The sequence below is a fragment of the Centroberyx gerrardi genome, chromosome 6 (genome assembly GCF_048128805.1).
Source record: "Centroberyx gerrardi isolate f3 chromosome 6, fCenGer3.hap1.cur.20231027, whole genome shotgun sequence".
NCBI classification, from domain to species: Eukaryota; Metazoa; Chordata; class Actinopteri; order Beryciformes; family Berycidae; genus Centroberyx; species Centroberyx gerrardi.
Window position 1 is genome coordinate 5,785,359 of NC_136002.1, and position 18,857 is coordinate 5,804,215.

Below are 18,857 nucleotides of genomic sequence, written 5' to 3' on the forward strand. Positions count from 1 at the left end.
AGGCTGGAGATCGGACGAAGCCCTTCCTTCTGTCCCCCGAGAAGTAAAGTGGCGTTCCTGCTGGCTGTGCCGGTGGACTCTTTCAGGGAGAAGGACAGGAAAGCGGTGGAGAAGTACCTCGGCGTGTTGGGGCCCGGGGTTTGGAGAAGCACTGTGGTGCTGTTCACCTACGGCCAGGAGCTGGGAGGAGCGACGGTTGAGAAGCACGTTGAAGAGAAGGGGGAGCCTCTGCAGTGGGTGATGCAGAGATGTGGCCACCGGCATCATGTGATTGATATGAACACAGACCAGACTCAAGTGTCTCGACTGCTGGAGATGGTGGAGCGACTATAGGAATGATGTGTGGAGACATCACTATTTACTAAAATTAATGTTTCTTGTGTAATAAAATACGCTGAAGTCTATATTTCAAGAAAATAAATGTGATCATTATTCCATTAAGATAAGATGAATATTTAATAATCCATGTGGAGAAGCTGGCAAATAGTAACTGGATACAGCACAATAAAAATATTATATAAATAACAATAGAGCAATTGAGGGTATTTAAACATAATGCAACCAGCAATTACAAACGGATGAATGTGTATGAAAAAATAAACTCTAGTATTATGAAGGTGTGCAAAATAGCAGAGGTAGAATATATGAAGATTATGAAAAAATGAATGGAAAATATATATGATATATATAAATGCAATATGAAAATATGTAAAAAGGTATGCAGTATGGGATAAGTGAAAAAATATGACAATATGAAGAAAATGTGAATTTAAGGCACATAAAGTAGTATGTGAAAAATGTTCTACAGAGGGCCATAGAAATGTCTAGGCGTGCATTTTTCTGTACAGCTAAATAAAATGTATGTATGTATGTATATGTATGTATCCATGTTCCATGTTATCGTTATCTTTTAAAAACACATGTATTCACTGCACTCATTTAACCTCTAATATGAAGCCAATAAAAGGCTATTGAATGCGCATTGGTTCAAAGCGCATGCCTTCCAGCCAATGACAGCCCTCTAAATGACATTTGACACAGTCTATCTTCATAACAGGGAAGTCCAGAGACACTTGAACTTCAATAACTATGTTGACGTGCGGGTTGCCGAGTGTTGCATTGTAATTAGGTCCACCGTCATTTGTTACTTGGACTATTTATTTTTTATTTTTATTTTTTTTTCGGTCGTGATATCGGCTTCAGTAGGAGGAAGAGATCGCCTACAGTCAGATAATGTTTACTGCCTTGGTTTGTGGAGCTGTGTTTTTCCCGGGGCTTTTCTACAGCTTCAGGAAAGTGCTAAAATCCACTTTGACACACTGGAGTGATGCGGACGTGGTTGCTGTTAGTGAGAGGTTAGCCCTGACACGAGCCGTTATCTTTCGTATGGAAAGAACGATACGCTGAACTGCATTAAAAATGTTGCAGTTTAATGTTGCTTTGCTTGTCGGCAGACAAGACACCTCCTACAACACGATTTAAGACGTTTTTCAAAATTAAAGAGGAGACGCTGGTAAATTCGGCATGCATATCATCCACCAAACAGCTACTGTGTCAGTAAAATTTCACCTTGTATAACCGGTTCGCCTCTTACTTCCACTATCATCTTCCACCATCATGCACAGAGAGGAGTGCGGGTGAACCAATTCTAAAAGTTGAAATTTTACTGAAATGTGTGCTGCTCGGTGGGTAACATGTAGGCCGAAGTCACCAGTGGCTCCAAATGATTCGTTAAGTTCCGAAGTCATCTTTTACGAGGTGTTAACGTTTGCTAATAAGCAAGGTAGCATTAAATTGCCATGTTTTTAATGGAGTTCGGCGTATAATTCTCTCTGAACGATGGAACGGCACGTGGGGGCTGGTGTCTAACAGGTTTTCGTTACATGCATGTTTTTTGCTAAACCTCTGCTTCTTCAGGCTTGTTTCCTCCATCCACGCGTCCTTGGCTGCTACAGCGGGAGCAGTTATTGTGACCTCCTGCAAGGATGTGATGAGTGACAGGTAGGAGAAGCACCCAGTCAAAGAAACACAGGTGTCAACCAGATATAGAAAGGTTTGGCACCTATAACACCTTTGTGCGTTTTTAGCATTATAATGAAGAGCAAAGATCAAGGACAGATTGCCACAAAGCTATTTTTTAAAGAATGCCATCAGTGTTCCCTGTAATCTGTGCATCTGTGCCATGTTGTACAGATGCACTCAGATTACAGGGTAACCTACACTCTGAACAAAATGGTTCTATATAGCACCAGAAAATGGTTCTTTAGGCTTGTACCATAGCAGAACCCTTTTTTGGTGTTACAAAGGTGCTCTATAGTACCATGTTCAAACGGTTCTTAGACCCTTTATGCTGCTGTAAAGAGCTATTTAAGACTGTGAGAAATGCTTCAAATCGGCAGCATTACAAGACAAAGTTTGGTGGCAAATGATATTAATTACAGGGACTTTGCCTTAGGTTCAGTGAATTGACACCCTTGGTATGAATCGGTGAATAACACATTGTATTACAAAATTAAACAGAATTTAATGACAAATATGATGAAGTAAATTGACTTCTTACTTCTTTCTATTCACAGCAATTTATCATATTTCTGGGTTGCAGATATCTATAAGTCTTCTTAAACCACATTAATTCAAGTGAATATGCTTTCTGTCTGTCGATCACATACACAGTCACTGGCTGGTGAATGAGTATATTTTCTTCGGGGCCCCCTACATGGCTTATGACATCTATGCCATGTACCTGAACCACTACCATACTCAGAGGGTCAAAGGTCACGGCGGCGCGTATGCAGACCACTCCCTGCGGACAGTGAAGGCCTTCCTCCTCAAAGACTGGATGTTCGTCCTCCATCACCTGGTGCTGCTTGTCGTTTTCATGCCCATCACTCTGGTAAGGAGGAGGAATCTCTCTCTCTCTCTCACTCACACACACACACACACACACAGTGAAAAGTGTGTTTTTGTGTTATCATTCTGTTTGACCCTGACTGACTGCACAGTGTGCCTGATTTCCAGCTCCTCAGAAGAGGACTAGGTGATTTCTTCATCGGCTGCATGTTCATCACAGAGTGCAGCACTCCTTTCATCTCCTTAGGAAAGATTCTCATCCAGGTAAACCACCGGCACAGATGCAGCCATGACAGCTCTACATTGGTATTGATAGTTGTTTGCAGCATGGAATAACGCTACATAAATACTCTAGTGTTTAAACTGTTGGTTGCGTTAGTTTAATCTGGTCTGTTTTCTTGTTCTGTTTCCCCCTGCCTCTCTGCCTTGCTCCTGGTACCCAGCTGGGCCTTGACGACAGCAGGCTGCACAGGATCAATGGCGTCATTGTTCTTGTGAGTTTCTTCACTTGTCGCATCCTGATCTTCCCCTTTATGTACTGGATGTACGGACGCCAGTATGGGATTCCCCTGCACAGAGTGGCTTTCCATCTGCCTCTCTGCTGCAACATGGGCAACCTGGCCATCCTGGCTCCACAGATCTACTGGTTTACCCTCCTGTTGAGGAAAGCGCACAGACTCTACCTGAGACAGAAGAGAGGGAAGGGGGACGGCTGTAAGGACGGGCCAAAGGCAGAATGAACAGTCTGTATGGCTTTTCTGGAGACAACCTGATCTACAACTGTGGAAGTCTCAACAGTTTAGCTTTGTAGTGCAAAGCATGTTCAACACGTTTGAATAACCATGTGGATTTTAAAGTGTGGCCTTTTATCTGAGTAGATTGTGTTGAGTTGTATTTGTATTGCAATGTGAATGTTTCCTCTCAGGGATCAGTCAGAGTGTTTGTCAGCTGTTACAATGAAGCAAAAAACGTAAACAATTTACTATACTATTTGCTGAGAAATATATATTTTTTATTTTTGTGAATAAATTCAATTTCTACTTCTCCTAATAATGAAATGAATAAATAAAATTATATAATTTACTTAAAGATAGTAGAGTCATTCTATGCTCCTGAAACAAGATCATGTTCATGTTTGGATTATTGATTACTGCGGGTGTGCAGGGCAAGTGTCCACATGCCCCAAACCACCGGTGCCCCGGGTTTGTGTGTGGATAAATTTGTAATTAAATCGCAAATTTACCCTATCATACAAATTTGCGTACTATCAACTATCTTTATTCAGTCTTGATCAAATCTTTAACAATTCAATTTCAGAGCAGAATTTAATATTCCCTAGGCCTAGTCCTCGGGATTCAGAGTACTGCTGGTTTTTCCCACGGTGCAGCCAAGGTTCACATTCAGGTCAGGCAGTCAGTCAGCCATCAACGCTTCGTCAGATGGCCTCTAGAGGGCCATCTCACAGCCAAAGAGATGCAGTGTTTCCTATACACAGGCTCATCTATGGCTGCCACCACAAAATAGAAAGGTGGTCAATGTGTAGAAATGATAGATTTTATTTTAATACTTATTTACTTTATTCTTCATTGATATATACACTATATTCTGTATATATGCATTTGTATACACGTACATATATATATGTGTGTGTATGTATATGTATATACTGTATATATAATATACATATATATATATATATATATATAGCCCAAAGCAAAAATTGACTAAATTTGCTGTCAAATAACATTTTATTCACTCAAATTCCTAAGAAATCAATTCATATTTTACTGTTTGAAATAAACAGTGACTGCAGCATATTACATTGGTTGGTTGGTTAGAGTCCTTGCTAAGGTAGGATACCAGGAATCATGCATCTAAAAAAATCTACAGACAGAAAGTAGGATGAAAAACACTACTGACAAAAATGTCAATGACACTGATTTTCTAGTCTTGACAAAGCGTTGACCAGTCATGCACCATGTATGTCAGTTGACATAATTTAAAAAGTGACACAAAGATGACATACTAGGGTGTGCTATCTTAAACACAGCACCCTTAGTCAAAGAAATCAATTAATGGCATAATTAATAGAATGTACTACTCAGTGCACTTTCTGACACAATAGACATTTTAAGCAGTAGATGAGCTGGACCACACATCCCAAGCTAAGAAAAGCAGAATCCCTGAACCTTAAACCTCCAATGAATTACATAGACGAGGAATCTGAGGCGAGTCAAGCCGCTGACGACACGAGCTGAGCGATCTTCTGCTGCAGCACAGCCTTCATGTCTTGGTTCTCCAGGTTGTCTGTGATGGTGGAGAAGAAGTGCCGGGTGTTGTCGATCTCCAGCTGGGTGCTGCTGTCCGGGAAGGCAGCCGTGATGGCCTCGTAGAGGCTGAGGATCTCCAGACAGGACAGGAACAGAGGCTCACGCTGGCCCCCCGGCATCATCACCTGGGAGAACAAGGCAAAGGAAACCACTGGGACTCAGTCTAAGGAACGTGTAAAACCAAAAGAGCCTATTCCATTGTATAGATTCTTTAAATGATGTTCATTATTGCCACTGTTAGAACACTAGGGTTTGGCAAACCAATATATATTATGTTATATTATATTACTATAAACCAGATATTAGCCAGTCAGTGTCGTCCCCCTCTGATATGATGTACATTTGTATAATTGATATGGATGCACCAATCAGGTTTTTTAGGGCTGATTCGATTACCAATTTTGTAGTAGTGTGTTGGACGGATCACCGAATGAAATGATGCATTTCACCCTGACTTTGTAATTTTGTGACCAGCCGGTAGGAATGGTCCTTGGCCATTGGCAATAACTCCTTTAGAATGTCTATCAGTTGATTATGATCAGTGGCTGACTTATTGGTGCATCCGTAATAACTGATCAATTCTACACTGGTTGTCTATGGGAAGCCAATTATTATGCACAAATTTCATTATCATCATCATCATCCTTAAAAATACCCACTATTGACACAAAATATCAGCTATTGGCAGTTGCAATTAATAATATATATATGGATATTTTGGCCTTTAAAAAGCCATATCGGTTGAACCCTAGTTAGTACTGCATATTAATAATTCAAACCTGGACATGTTGAACATGGCAGAAGAGCTGGCCGAGTACAAAAAGAACCTCCTTGCTGGGAACTGTCCGGACTTCCTCGTCTTTTTGTGGCTCCACAGATGGGACGGCGGTTGTGCTGGAGCCTTTTGGTGACCTGGAGTGGGCGGTGACACCCTGAGGACTTGTGACAGATTTCAGAGGAGAGACTTCTTCCACTTGTTTAGGGTCTTTCAGAGGGTCCTTGGACACTGTGGAAGGTTTGGGTGAGGTGGAGGGAAGGTCAGAGTCTCTGGACACTGGTGTTTTGGGAGAGACGGTCGAAATGCCGGACGAAGGGAGAGGCAGCTTGGCTCTAAGAGAGTCCAGCATCTCCCTCACAGCGTGGGCGTACAGCCTCCCGACGTGGGCCCAGCCGTCCTCCAGCAGCCAGTGGGAGCAGCTGGACCCGCAGAGCAGCTGGAGGACCCGAAGCAGGAGGACCGACAGGCGGAGCTCGCAGGAGAAACCCCTCAGATCCAGGAGGGGCAGATAGTCCACGTACTCCAGGGAGTAGGGAACGTGGAGCCGACCCGAGACCAGCAGCTCTCTCAGCGCTCTCAGCAGCCTGGACCACTGGGACACGGAGCACCAGGGCAGGGTCTGGGTAAGGGCCACCAGCAGGCCTTTGCTGAACATGTTGACGTGGTCGGGCCGGCGCCGGTCCAGGGAGAGGCAGGACAGCATGGTGGACTGGAGGGAGTCTGATATAGAACAGCACTCCATCCAGGCCAGCAGGCCCGTTCCCTGGCCGTACTGGGGCAGCTCCAAACCTGACCACTCCTACAGAGGTCAGGAGGAGGCGGGCAGAGAGGATAAAAAAAGACAGATTTATTACTACAAAAAGTTGGTACAGAAGTCAAGACAAACACAAGAAGGCAGTGGACAAGCAGTGGATATGTCGTCCATCACAAATGATGCAGCCCCCCTCTGGGCCAATCAGACAGTCACCTTGTTTTCTTTTTTAAAGATTATTTTTATGGCATTTCTGCTTCATTGGATAGTCACAGTGAAGAGAGACAGGACAGATGGGAGAAAGAGAGAGGGGAATAACATGCGAAAAAGGTCCTAGGCTGGATTCAAACCCAGGACGTTGCGGGTACATGGTAAGCGTCAATCAACTGAGCCACCAAGTCACCACATCACCTTATATTGATGTGTACTTGTAATATTAGCAGTAGTGTATCAGTGTAATTTTGAATATGCGGGAACGCAGTGGTGAGACGCATCATTTCGCCAAATTTTGTCGAAATCTGAGATGGACAGAGATCACTTCATTGTCACTCCAAGATGAAATAACCAGTGAGGATAAGACAGATAAGATTTACACCCATATAGGATAGTCCACAATTTTTCATGAATAATTGGCAACTGTGAATAGATTACGTGGACTCTAGTTGTTCCTACAAATCATTAACTTGAAGAGGACGTCTAAAGAATAGGTTTATGGAGGTGGGAGCAGGTCAGTGAGAGGTGACATGGAAATGTTGCGGGGTCAAGGGAGAGATAAACATTAGTTTGATCTCTGCTGTGGGCTGTGGTTTTTTATTTTGCTTCGGTTGGATGAGCATCATATGTTTACACTACCGCTGAGTAGACAGGCATGTTTGCATTTTTGCAGGTAGACTTGGTTTGTGTGGTCTATACACGTCAGATGTTATTTATTTATCCCTGACAGAATTATGGCTCTTTTTGGAACGTCATTGCCCTTTGAAGGAAACAATAAAGCTATTAACACATGTACAAAGTCAAAGTCCCACCTGCTCGGGCAGATCGCACACAGCCAGCAGAGATGAGGGCACCTCGTTTTTGAAGTGCTCCCCCCAAACGGGCTTCAGGTGGAAGCGGACGGTCCAGTCCAGCTCCTCCATCTTGTTGTAGAGCCAGAACAGAGCTCTGGACCAGCTGCTGGGGGTGGACGCCACCTCTTCACCCACCACCCGCCCCAGTGTGGTCAGCACTGAGACCAGCAGCTCATTGGTGTCCATGGACAAGTGGTGGACGGCGCCCTCTGGTGGTCGCTCCCAACACCTAGCAGAGATTAGATGGGTGTAGTTTGAAATAGGTTGTTTCAGGGAGTGTGTGCATGTGTGTGTGGGTGTGAATATATACACATAGGCTATATTTTGGCTGCATTTTTATTGACATTTTACTAAGCTACCTCAGTATCTTATCTTACTTCAGGCACTAAAGTCTCTTACTCTATTAATGAGGCCAGCATTGGCTAACTTACTACTGTGACATTAGCTGGCTATTATGCTCCCGTCTGATTATTGCTAGTTTTGTGAAACAAATATAACATACAGATATTTATAAATAGGTTAACTCCTCAGCATACAACCAAAGTTCAATCAAAGTCCGTCAAATACCATGTGCAGCATCATAGGCAATGAATTATGGTTGTTGTAGTTCCCTAACGCTTTCAGTGCTTAAAATCTTTATTTGTAACTACGTCTATGAAAAGCGACAGGTTTGAACAACAGCTTAGTGCATCACAGCACCTGAAATAAATCTAAAACAAAAATTTACTTGGGCAACTGTAAATTTACCTGAGCAGGTTGCCAAAATCTAATCAATATATGGGAAATCCTGAAAAGGTGAATTTAACAACGCAGAAGTAAAAGAATGGAATAACTGTAAGTGACTGGATTAAAGCAGTACAAAACACATATTTGGTGTAGTTTGTAGGCAGGTGACATTGAAAGGCCTGTGAGGGCTAAAATAAAAAGTCACCACCCAAACAGTAGGGTTAGTGGTATGGTCCAAAACACCCACCTGGAACCCTGGTTGAGGAGTTGGGCCAGGATGTAGAGCAGCGGGAAGGGAGAGCAGCCCAGCACCCAGTGAGGAGAAGAGGCTGGTTCCTGGAGATCCAGACACAAGGCACTGTGGAGAAGCTGCAGACTCAGGTCTATATCAATGGGACTATGATCTGGAGGGAAAAGAGAGAAGTGACTTGGATCAGACTGGTTCACATTTTCAATTAGGGTTCGACCAATATGGGTTTTTGAAGGCCGATACCGATCCTGATATTTCTGGGCTGAAGCTGATAGCCAATGTTTTGTGCAGATATTCTATATCTTTAACATCTTTAACATTCACTAGCTGTGGTCAAGGAGGAACCTCCATCATATCGGAGGCCTAAATGTGCTTTTTAGACAGGAGAAGCATCCTAAATGAACATTTAAGCCTGGAAAGACTTAAACTAGCGGTTTACAAAGTCATACTTTGTGCAGAAACCCATGCAGTTTTAAAGCAGGAACAAGACGGTATGCTCACCCATAGTGGAGAGGTTAGGCAGGACGAAGGCGCCCACGACCTCCTGGGGTGACAGAAAGCTTTGCCTTTCTTCTCCCTCGACCTCCATTTCTGGCCTCATCAGTAGACCCAGGAACCTGAGGAACTGCTCTTTTTCGTTGGCCGACAACGATTTGGTCCTGATCGTCTCCTGTAGGCAACTGCAGAGTAGACTCTTTTCCTCTGCCTCTTTTCCCCCCTTTTCCTCTCCATTACTTTGTGCCTCCTCTTTTCTCTCCCTCCCTCTGAGTCCAGGTAGCTGCTGCAGGATCTTAGCCATAAGAGAGAAAGCCCCCTTGTTGAAAACAGCCGAATGGCAGCAGCACCTTAAAGTGGCCTCAGGGTTCTGAAACGCCACTCTCGCCACCAAGGAGATGGCCGTGCTCAGGTTGCCCTGCAGCACCGCCGCCGAGGCTCCGCGGCCTCCTTGGATGATACAGTTGAAAGCCATGTTGAGCTCCTGTCCAAATCCATCCGTCATGGCGGAGGGGACGGAGCGGCCGCAGAACCCCCTAGTGGACGATCTCAGCGTGGCGGCCAACACTTTGTTCTTGTGTTCTAAGGAAAGCGCAGAGAAAATGTCCACGATGACTTTCATGAGTTTCCTGCACTGGCTTACATCTGCGGTGTCGCTGTGGAATTTACTCATGAGGGTGGAGGCTAGTTTGATCAGCGTTTCGTGCTGCTGGAAGGCTGCTTGGTTCCTTTCTAGGCAATCCAGCAAATGCTCGTCGCTGGCCGCCCAGCTCTTCTCGGTGGCAAATAACACAGCAAACTCCTGGTAGTCCTCCAGGCGATGGTTAATGATGGCCATGGTGACCCTAGCATTCACCTCAGGGCTGCTCTCTAAGGCAGGGAAAGCCAGTGACTCCAGCACTCCTCTGAGTATATTCTTCATGTTGCTCAGAGTCTGCTGATCATCCATTTCACTCACAGTCTCAGGCACGTCCACTCCCTCTAGAGCTTTGAGGACTCTCTGGACACTTTGCTCTAGTTTAAACGCTGAGTAACTAGGATTAGTGCCGTCACACTTCTTCAGCAGCCCACTATTTCGCCAAAACTGTGCGAGTTCTGTTACAATCTTCAAGGCTTGGGTGAGCTTCATCCTGCTGGGCTGAAACGGAGATGGGCTGTGAGACGCACGCAGGTCTCTCTGGGCCTCCTGAAGAAGTTCGGGACTCAGTTTCTCATCGTTCCTCTCTCTGATGCTCACAACCTTAGACAGGATGTGCATCTTCTGATCGGTAGGAAGTACGACTGCTCGGTCTATTAGGAAGGAGGTGTAGAGTGCGTCAAGGGCAACGGAGAGGGCTTGGAGGCAGAGGTCTGTTGTGGATATATGATCTCTTATGTCTCTCAGTGCATGAAGGAGAACGGACAGGACATCAGTGGTCAATGAGGACACAGATGGCGACGACGGATGATCTGATGTGTCTAGCTTGAACCTCTTCGCAGCCTTTGGGGACAGACCGGCAGACTGGGAGGAGAGACAAGCAAACTGGTCGGCGAACATCTTCTCCAGGCTATCCTCTCCTCCTGCCGTCCGCTCGGCTCTGCCTTTCCAAAGTTCCCACCACACCACCAGAAAGAGTCGGACATCATCCTCTGAAGTGGGATGACAGCCAACGTGTTGGGCCAGCCTGCCCAGCTCAGTGCAGATCTGAGCTTGGTGAAGACAGAGGAGGAGTCGGCCAAAGATCTCGGCAGCCGCCATTGACTTCACCAGCTCCAGCAGGACAACATGGCTGACTTCGGGAAGGCTGTTCTGGATGGGGAAGAAAGGGTTCTCCTTCCAGCCCGTCTCCCTGTCCTCTCCGGCCTCCCGGCACAGCAGCTTGCTCCACAGAACACAAACTAATTTCTTTCTCCAGTGGACGGCCTTTGTGTCGGGACGAACACTGAGTTCCTCCTGTCTGCAGAGTTCTTCGACGACCTCTAAGATTGGGTGCCCCACCCTGGCCCAGTCACCCTTCTGAAGGGTGGAGAGGGATGCGGGGAGGCACAGCTTGTTAGCTAGAAGGAAGCCACCCTGAAGAACTGCTGAATCTGAAAGCACAGGAGAACAGACATCAAAACAAGGAAAGTAGGAGGGTGAAACATCTCCTTCATTCACAGGAGTCACAGCTAGGAATGCAATTCCAACTACTGTCATCCAATTCTGAGAGTTTAACAACTCCTACAGTTTTGAGGGAATGAATGTAACATAGAAATCTACACATAAAATATCATAAAATTCTGGTAATAATAATAATTATACACAGAGGTAGCCCAGGCATGTGCCGTTCTCTTTTGTTTTGAGAGGCAAACTCCGTTCAAAAATCTGTCAGTGTAATGTTGCTTTGCTTCTCGGCAAAAACACATACCCTATAGAACATAACTTAAGACGTTTTAGGAATTAGTAGGAGCCACTCTTCCATTCGGTATAGCTTCAGTTCACAAATCAGCACTTATTTCAATAAAATGTCAACTTTTAAAATTAATTTGCATGTTATTCCCACAATCTTCTTCCACCAAAATAAACCGTGGACGGCAGTAGGAAGCTGTGTGAACCAATTCTTAAACTTGAAATTTTATTGAAATAAATTGCTGTTTGACGGATTACATGTATGCCGAATTAAAGAGTGGCTCCTCTTGATTCAAAAAGTCATGAGCAATATTTTATAGGGTACGTACTATTACCGCTAAAGAAGGCAGCATTAAATTGGCAGATTATGGAATGGTGTTCAGCGTGATGTTACCTCCATACAATAAATAAAAGCACGTAAAGTTTATGTTACCTTTATTCATCATAAATGTAAGGGCTGATGAATGTAAATGGAGGTTAAGTTTTCAAATTCCCATACTGTCCACAAAAGCCACGCTAACGTTACACTTTATCGGTTGGCTCAGAAGAGTCTATTAATTCCACTAAACCACTTGTACTATCCAATACAATGCAATAACACCTGTCCGGTAGATAAAGTCCTTCACCCAAGTACGCTTTCACATATTTCACATGCAAGTTCTCACCGGCATGTCATTAATTTCGTTTGTTTGGAGCGCTTCCTCTTTTCCGCATCAACGTGTCAAAGGACAAGAGGGACAAGCTGCTCTCAAAAGTGTTCAGAGACATCTGCAGCGCCACATCAGGACAAACCGAGTATTGCACGTTCATTGGCGTATGAAATAATATGTGATGAATTATAACTGGTCTTGCAGTTGCAATAAGGCATTGTATAATTGCTTTAGCTTTGCTTTGCTGATTTGATGTGTACATTTTTATTGTATAGTCTACAATATAAGCAACCATATCTCAATTTAGAAATATAATAGGACACAACTTTTGCATAAATAGATCATATGAAACATTTGAGTGAAAAAGAAAGTTTTAAAAGTAAAAAAAAAAAAAATGTTTTGTTGTTAACCAGACTAACCAACATAATTCATATTTTTGTAAAGGTAAATCGTTAACTTAGCATGTTAAGCTGCAGAACGTCTATGTTTGTTTCTATTTTTGTTACTTGTTTTCCGGGTTTGATTTTCAGATAGCGGACATTCCCAGCAGCACTTGAACGCAACTTAATACACGTGGTGCGGGCTGTAGGCAAAGCAAGTTTTCTTCCTTGCCAGTTAGGGTCGGGTTCCTCTAAAATGAAAGTGAAAGTTGTCCCTGTCTTATGAAAGCTACTCGAGGGACTCAGCAGGGACAGATTTCTACCGATGAATAATCATGGGTTTAATCTTAAAGATCCTCGTTTACTTGTATCTGTGTGCAGGTAGGCGTTTCCTTGTTCCTTGTTCCTTGTTTCTGGATTTTTTGCAGCTTGTAACTGTATGAACCATGAATGAAGTGTAGTTACGATATTGACCATAACCCCCCCTTTCTCCCTTTCTCTCTCTCTCTCTCTCTCTCTTTCTCTCTCTCCCTCTCTCAGGTCTGCAGTGTGTCCATCAGATGTCCTGGCTGGCCTGTCAGTTCTTTGATGAGCATGTGTTTTTGAACCAGGACAACCACACCGAGACCCAGTTCATCCACAGAGACGTTATGCTGCAGTTTGGTCAGAGAGGAGATGCTCCTGTTAACCCCCACACCATCACCTTCCTGGTCATGGGTATGGCCTGTAGGACTATACACTGAGAACTATTTATTCTATTCTATTCTATTCTATTCTATTCTATTCTATTGCTCTCTCACATATTTTGCCACACTATTTCTCTTCTTACACACATTCCCAACCCTCCTATATCCATTCCTCTGTGGGGATGTTCATCATACCAATAATGTTGTCCTATTCCATTCTATTCTATTCTATTCTATTCTATTCTATTCTATTCTACTGTAGGATCTAAGGTGGACCTGCGGGGATATGTGGAAGGGGTGGATGCAGACCAGCTGGAGTGTGAGCTGCACTGGTACAGCACGAGGGGCATCCAGGTGCGCTGGCCGGGCCACGGGGCCCAGGACTACGACCGCTGGTTCACCTGCACCCTCAAACACACCCAGGGCCTGTTCACCGTCACCGGCTTCCTCAGACACACCCCCGCCCACCCGCCCCCGGTGCAGGAGGACTATCTCAGCCGGCCCGCCATCGGGGACAGAGACGTAGTCGCCACCTCAGGTAACACTGATCAGACTGATACAGGTTTTTGGAGGCCAGTATTTTTTGATTAAAGCTGCCGATAGCCGATTTTGTGCCAGTATTCACTATCCATGACCATTTTCATGTAAAAAAAATTCCAAGTTTTAAATGTTTCCCTTAGAATGTTATTCTTGTCAGGGTGGAAAAACCTCTGAAACCGCATTTAGATCATCATGGGACACTAAAACTCTCCACCGAAACCTAGGATAATAATAATACATAATCAAGCATATGTGTGGAATCTGATCAAAATGTCTCATTAGAATCAATTCAGGTAATGTAATCAATAAAACTGCATCATATCCATCATATCAGCGGTGGACAACACTGACTGGACGATATCAGATTTTTAATAAAAAGCCAATATCGACCCCATGTATTGGCAAACCGATATATTGGTCTAACCCTAGTCTAAAATGTATCTGTCTGTTTCTGTGTCATCACATCTGCTTTTCTAGCCACCATGGTACTCCAAACCATGTCTCCATCGGTGCGAGCGACCCTACAGTCCCAACAAAAGCTCCACTGCCAGTTTACCATCGACCACAGGGGGCCAAACGTCAACGTGGAGTGGTACCGGCAGCAGCGCGGGGAGAGAACCAAGCTGTTCAGCTACAGCAGCCGGTCAGGGCAGACGCAGGGGACCGGGGTCGGCCTGAAGGGCCTGGCGGGGGGGGACGCCTCCTTCACCCTCCCCGCCGTCAAGATCACCAGCGAGGGGACGTACGTCTGTTCTGTGTCGGTGCCTCCGCTGTTCGGCAGTCTGGACATAAGTCTGAATATCCAAGGTGAGAGAGGATCACGGGGAGGTTGGGGTTATGGCCAATGGTAGTAAGTCAATGTCAAAAGTCAAATTTATTTAAAGTGCATCATCACCAACAGGGTCTCAACACACTTCACATAATAAAGACAGAAATACTAAGATAAAATGTGCATATAAAAGAAAAGTTAATACACACACATATATAGTGATATAGTGATATTTCGGCTTACTATTATTATTATTAGTAGTAGTAGTAGTAATAGTAGTACTAGTTGTAGCAGTGGTAGCAGTAGTAGTAGTAGTTGTAGTAATAGTTGTAGTAGTAGTTGTAGCAACAACAGTAGTAGTAGTAATAGTGGAGTAATAGCAGTAGTTGTAGTAGTCTGGGTTTCAGTGGAGAGTTTTAGTGTCTCATGGTCTAAATTCAGAGGCTTTTCAACCCTGAAAAGAATAAAACTCTAAATACTGAATGCTGACATGAAAATAATCAAATATAATGATATTGAATATTGGCACAAAACATCAGCTATTGGCAGCTATCAGAACCAGTATTGGCCTCCATACAATAAAAAATATATTGATTGATTTAACCAGTCACATGCACAGCCATCCTAGTTATGTTATTTCGTCCTCAAGATGGCTCTAGACTGCTGAGCCTTCTTGAGGTGTCGTGGGCCTAATTCAACGAAACACTGGTGAAGCAACCCCAACGACTTGCCTACACTCACTCACCCTGAAGCTAGAGCAGGCAGCTGGTGAATGCTGCTGCCTGTCTTATGGTGCTGTAGATTTCTATGCTACTCATTTGCACGGTCGTATATCATTCTGTTAAATTGGGCCTCTACATGAATGCTCACCTTGGATTATGGCACAAGGGATATTAACATCATATCCCGTGTATTGAGAAATGCTTTTCCCCCCTCCTGTCCTCAGAGCCGCCCCGCGTCTCCCTCAACGTCGGCCCCGGCCTCTCGCTGTCGGAGGGCGAGGAGCAGAAGGTGGTGTGCGAGGCGGAGGGATACTACCCTCTGGACGTGGATATAGTTTGGTACCAAGAGGACCCGCGGGTGTCGGGCCTGAGGGTGGGCGCTCCCATTCCCAAGAGGCTCCAGAATCTCCTGCTGTCCAGCCACAAGCACAACCAGGAGGGCACCTTCTCCCTCTCGGCCTTCTTCTACCTCCAGGCCTCGCTCGCGGACTCGGGGAATCAGTTCACCTGCGTCGTCTCCCACCGCTCCCTCCGCATGCCCATCCGCAAGAGCTTCAGCCTGACCGTCCACGGTGAGAGGAGGTTACCACGTTCACATGGGATAAGATGAAGCTTTATCGATTCCCGTGGGGAAAGTGAAGCAGCAAATAGGATACGGCACCAGAAAATTATAATATACATAAGAATAGAGAAATGAGGGGCATTTAGACATAACGCAAACCAACAATTTGGACACAAGAATGTGCAAAGTAGAAATGTATGACTGAAAGGTACAAAAAAATATTTACAGTATGAAAATAAACCAAAATATGAAATATATGCTGTATTAAATAAGATCAAAAATCAAGATATATGCAGTAAATAACAGGAACAGGACAATATGAAGAAAACAAATCTGTAAATTTACAGCATATAAATTACATGATCATTATTATTATTTTGGGTGAAATTGAGATCTATATATCAAGTAAAAGCTCTTGAGATCTATTTAGTAGTGTAACTATCTCTTTATTTACTTATTTATGTAATTACATTATCATTATCGAAAGATATTTACAACAGTTGCTGATGTTTGTAACAATCTATTCATCTTATCAAATATCAATTAAATTCACAGATCATACATCTCCTTTTGTGTGACATTTTAGCAGCTTTCCCCTCAGGCACTTTGTCCCAGTGTTGTCATGTAGCCATACCCATAATGCATCACGGTTCAAAGAGGGTGTAAGTTCAAATCATTGTAATGCATTTTGCGCCCTATTTTCACCAAACTTAATCTCGTAAACTCATAGAAAGTACAACCGCTCTCTGGCGGAGACGAGAATCCAGGAAGAGAGCGGTTGTAGTTTCTATGAGTTGGAACTTTTGGGACTTCCCACAACCCGTCTCACAGAGCGAGCAGACAGACATGGTGCCGTCTCATAGCATGTATTAGTGAGGACCAATATATGGAGATAAGGTTCAAAAATGACAAAGTGTTCTTTTAAGTTGTTTTTGATTACAAATGTTGTGTTTTTTGACCATCAGATAGAGCTGAACAAGAGCTTTCCAATCATATATAATATTCCTCCAAAATGTTACTTTTGTTACCCATTTTGCACCAACCCTTCAAGATGTACATAACAAATGTACAAAACGTGCAGATTATGTGCATTACTAGCTGTTAACCTTATCATAAAAGTTCTTCTCTACCTTTGTTTAGTAGTTAAGAACTGAATATAGTTTTGTCTCATACCACTGAATTAAGGACTGCATAAAACGAAACCAAATTGACCTGCAGTCCCTTTTGCTACCACAGAGTGGCAGTACAGGTGCATAGCTGACAACTAACACCCTGTCTGTCTGATCAGAGCCAAGCAGCTGGATGTTCAACATCACCATCATCTTCACTGTGGTCATGCTGCTGGTCGCCTTGTTTATGATGCTGCGCTACCTGCACTCAGGTGAGTGTCCAGGTCCTCATACAAAGAATTACTGTGTGAACATGTTGAACCAGTGGTTCTCAAAGTGAGGTCCGGGCACACCCGGGGGTCCTTGAGGGGGGTCCTGAGGGTCTGTGGTCTGTGGTCCTAATGTGTGTGTATCTGGGGGTCTGTGAAGTGAAAATGTTGGAGAACCTCTGTGTTCAAAGTGTCAAACATTAGATTGACACATTAAGTGATGAGACGTTACAGAGTAATTGTGATTTATTTTCTCCTCAGCACGACAAGAATCGATGAAGGTAAGATGACATGAAAACTTTGTTGTTCCCTGTGTCTTAAATGTTTTCATTTAAACAGTGCCGATCAATGAAAACCAAATTGTGTGTGTGTGTGTGTGTGTGTGTGTGTGTCCTGAGCAGAGGAAGCCCTACTGAGTGACCTTGACAGACCAAGCAGAACAAGTCAAAGACCATCGGAGCCAGACTGCCTTCTTCTCTCCTCCCTCACTCATCTTCATTTTAGATTTTTTCAAATCAGTTGATTTTTTTTAGGTGAATTTGGGGTTTCTGTCAAACTGAATGTATTATTTGACTATTGCTTGATTTTGATTTTTGATCTGATGCTGAAAATTCTCATGATGGTAATGGAGCAAGAGACAATGATATAATATTGAAGACTAGGATTTTTGCACTAAACATTGATGCCATCATCAGTTGATTAAACTGTGCTGCCTTGTCGCAGCTGATAATGACTACCTGATAATGTAATGATTGGTCAACATGAAATAAAATGTACCTGTAAATGGGTCTAAAATATATTAAACCTTGTTAAATGTTGGATAATCTTCAGATTAATGTTCCTTATACTGTAATGATTGGCCAAAATGTAATATAGTCTCCCTCTAAATGAGTCGAAAATGTAAAAAACCTGTCGACATAAAAAGTAAAAATATTTATAATGTAAGAATTTGATGTAACAGTTTATTACATTATCAGAAAAAGATATTACAATATCACTCTAAAATTGTCTTATTGATATTATTATTATACTGCATTTTATATATTTATTACATGAGCAGGTTTTTATTACATTGTTGACTCACTGGAAAAGATACTACATTTTGAGACGTTATTACATCATCAGTTGCTAAATGCCTTTTTCATGAGTGAATATTAAAGGTATTTAAATAAATATCAGTCTGGTTCTTGGAAGAATCTTTCTATCCTGTATTGTACAATTTCCATTTCATCTGGGGAGGAATGGGACACACTATGATAGAAAACATTCCAGTTATCTTTTCTCTCATCCATACACACAAGAAAAATCAAAGCCTCTTGTAAAACATCCAGAGACCCCTAGAGAGTCTCTGCTTTCCTACTACGCTCCTTTCTCTCTTTCCCCTCTCTCTCTTCCTCTCTCTCTCTCTCTTCCTCTCTCTCTCATTAGAAGCACGGACATGAGAAATATCAAAGCCGGCTTGTAAAACACACTGAACCCCACGATGGTTGTAGATGTCAGCCATCGGCTTTGAAGCGGACTGATGAAGAGGAACTTTAACATGGAGTCCATAGAG

General features: G+C 43.5%; 3 protein-coding genes across 3 annotated transcripts; 2 read left to right on the forward strand and 1 right to left on the reverse strand.

Moving 5' to 3' along the window:
* Positions 1-1,069: 1,069 nt before the first annotated feature.
* On the forward strand, positions 1,070-3,933 carry LOC139915449 (TLC domain-containing protein 3A-like). The gene is made up of 5 exons (XM_071904089.2): positions 1,070-1,355; positions 1,918-2,001; positions 2,674-2,893; positions 3,019-3,114; positions 3,294-3,933. Exons 1-5 carry the CDS (start codon positions 1,234-1,236, stop codon positions 3,588-3,590), a joined length of 819 nt encoding a protein of 272 aa, XP_071760190.1. The 5' UTR covers positions 1,070-1,233; the 3' UTR covers positions 3,591-3,933.
* Positions 3,934-4,607: 674 nt separating this feature from the next.
* gemin4 (gem (nuclear organelle) associated protein 4) lies at positions 4,608-12,221 on the reverse strand. The gene is made up of 6 exons (XM_071904081.2): positions 12,049-12,221; positions 9,254-11,317; positions 8,750-8,906; positions 7,735-8,005; positions 5,960-6,757; positions 4,608-5,305 (listed from the first exon to the last, which is right to left on the reverse strand). The coding sequence occupies exons 1-6, from the start codon at positions 12,059-12,061 to the stop codon at positions 5,084-5,086; spliced, it is 3,525 nt and encodes a 1,174-aa protein (XP_071760182.2). The 5' UTR covers positions 12,062-12,221; the 3' UTR covers positions 4,608-5,083.
* Positions 12,222-12,893: 672 nt separating this feature from the next.
* Positions 12,894-18,420, forward strand: dhrs13b.2 (dehydrogenase/reductase (SDR family) member 13b.2). The gene is made up of 8 exons (XM_071904088.2): positions 12,894-13,026; positions 13,186-13,362; positions 13,594-13,869; positions 14,349-14,678; positions 15,587-15,934; positions 17,213-17,305; positions 17,564-17,583; positions 17,704-18,420. Exons 1-8 carry the CDS (start codon positions 12,981-12,983, stop codon positions 17,716-17,718), a joined length of 1,305 nt encoding a protein of 434 aa, XP_071760189.2. The 5' UTR covers positions 12,894-12,980; the 3' UTR covers positions 17,719-18,420.
* The last annotated feature ends 437 nt before the right edge of the window (positions 18,421-18,857 follow it).

Bases quoted from the DNA above. Each gene is read 5' to 3' on its own strand.
- LOC139915449 (XM_071904089.2), top strand. From the start codon at position 1,234: ATGTTTACTGCCTTGGTTTGTGGAGCTGTGTTTTTCCCGGGGCTTTTC. The intron at 1,356-1,917 runs GTTAGCCCTGAC...CTGCTTCTTCAG, and splicing joins GTGGTTGCTGTTAGTGAGAG to GCTTGTTTCCTCCATCCACG. The intron at 2,894-3,018 runs GTAAGGAGGAGG...CCTGATTTCCAG, and splicing joins TTTTCATGCCCATCACTCTG to CTCCTCAGAAGAGGACTAGG.
- gemin4 (XM_071904081.2), bottom strand. The intron at 8,006-8,749 runs GTGGGTGTTTTG...AATCTCTGCTAG, and splicing joins CTCCTCAACCAGGGTTCCAG to GTGTTGGGAGCGACCACCAG. The intron at 5,306-5,959 runs GTTTGAATTATT...TTGTTCTCCCAG, and splicing joins GCCATGTTCAACATGTCCAG to GTGATGATGCCGGGGGGCCA.
- dhrs13b.2 (XM_071904088.2), top strand. From the start codon at position 12,981: ATGGGTTTAATCTTAAAGATCCTCGTTTACTTGTATCTGTGTGCAG. The intron at 13,870-14,348 runs GTAACACTGATC...CTGCTTTTCTAG, and splicing joins AGACGTAGTCGCCACCTCAG to CCACCATGGTACTCCAAACC. The intron at 14,679-15,586 runs GTGAGAGAGGAT...TCCTGTCCTCAG, and splicing joins CATAAGTCTGAATATCCAAG to AGCCGCCCCGCGTCTCCCTC.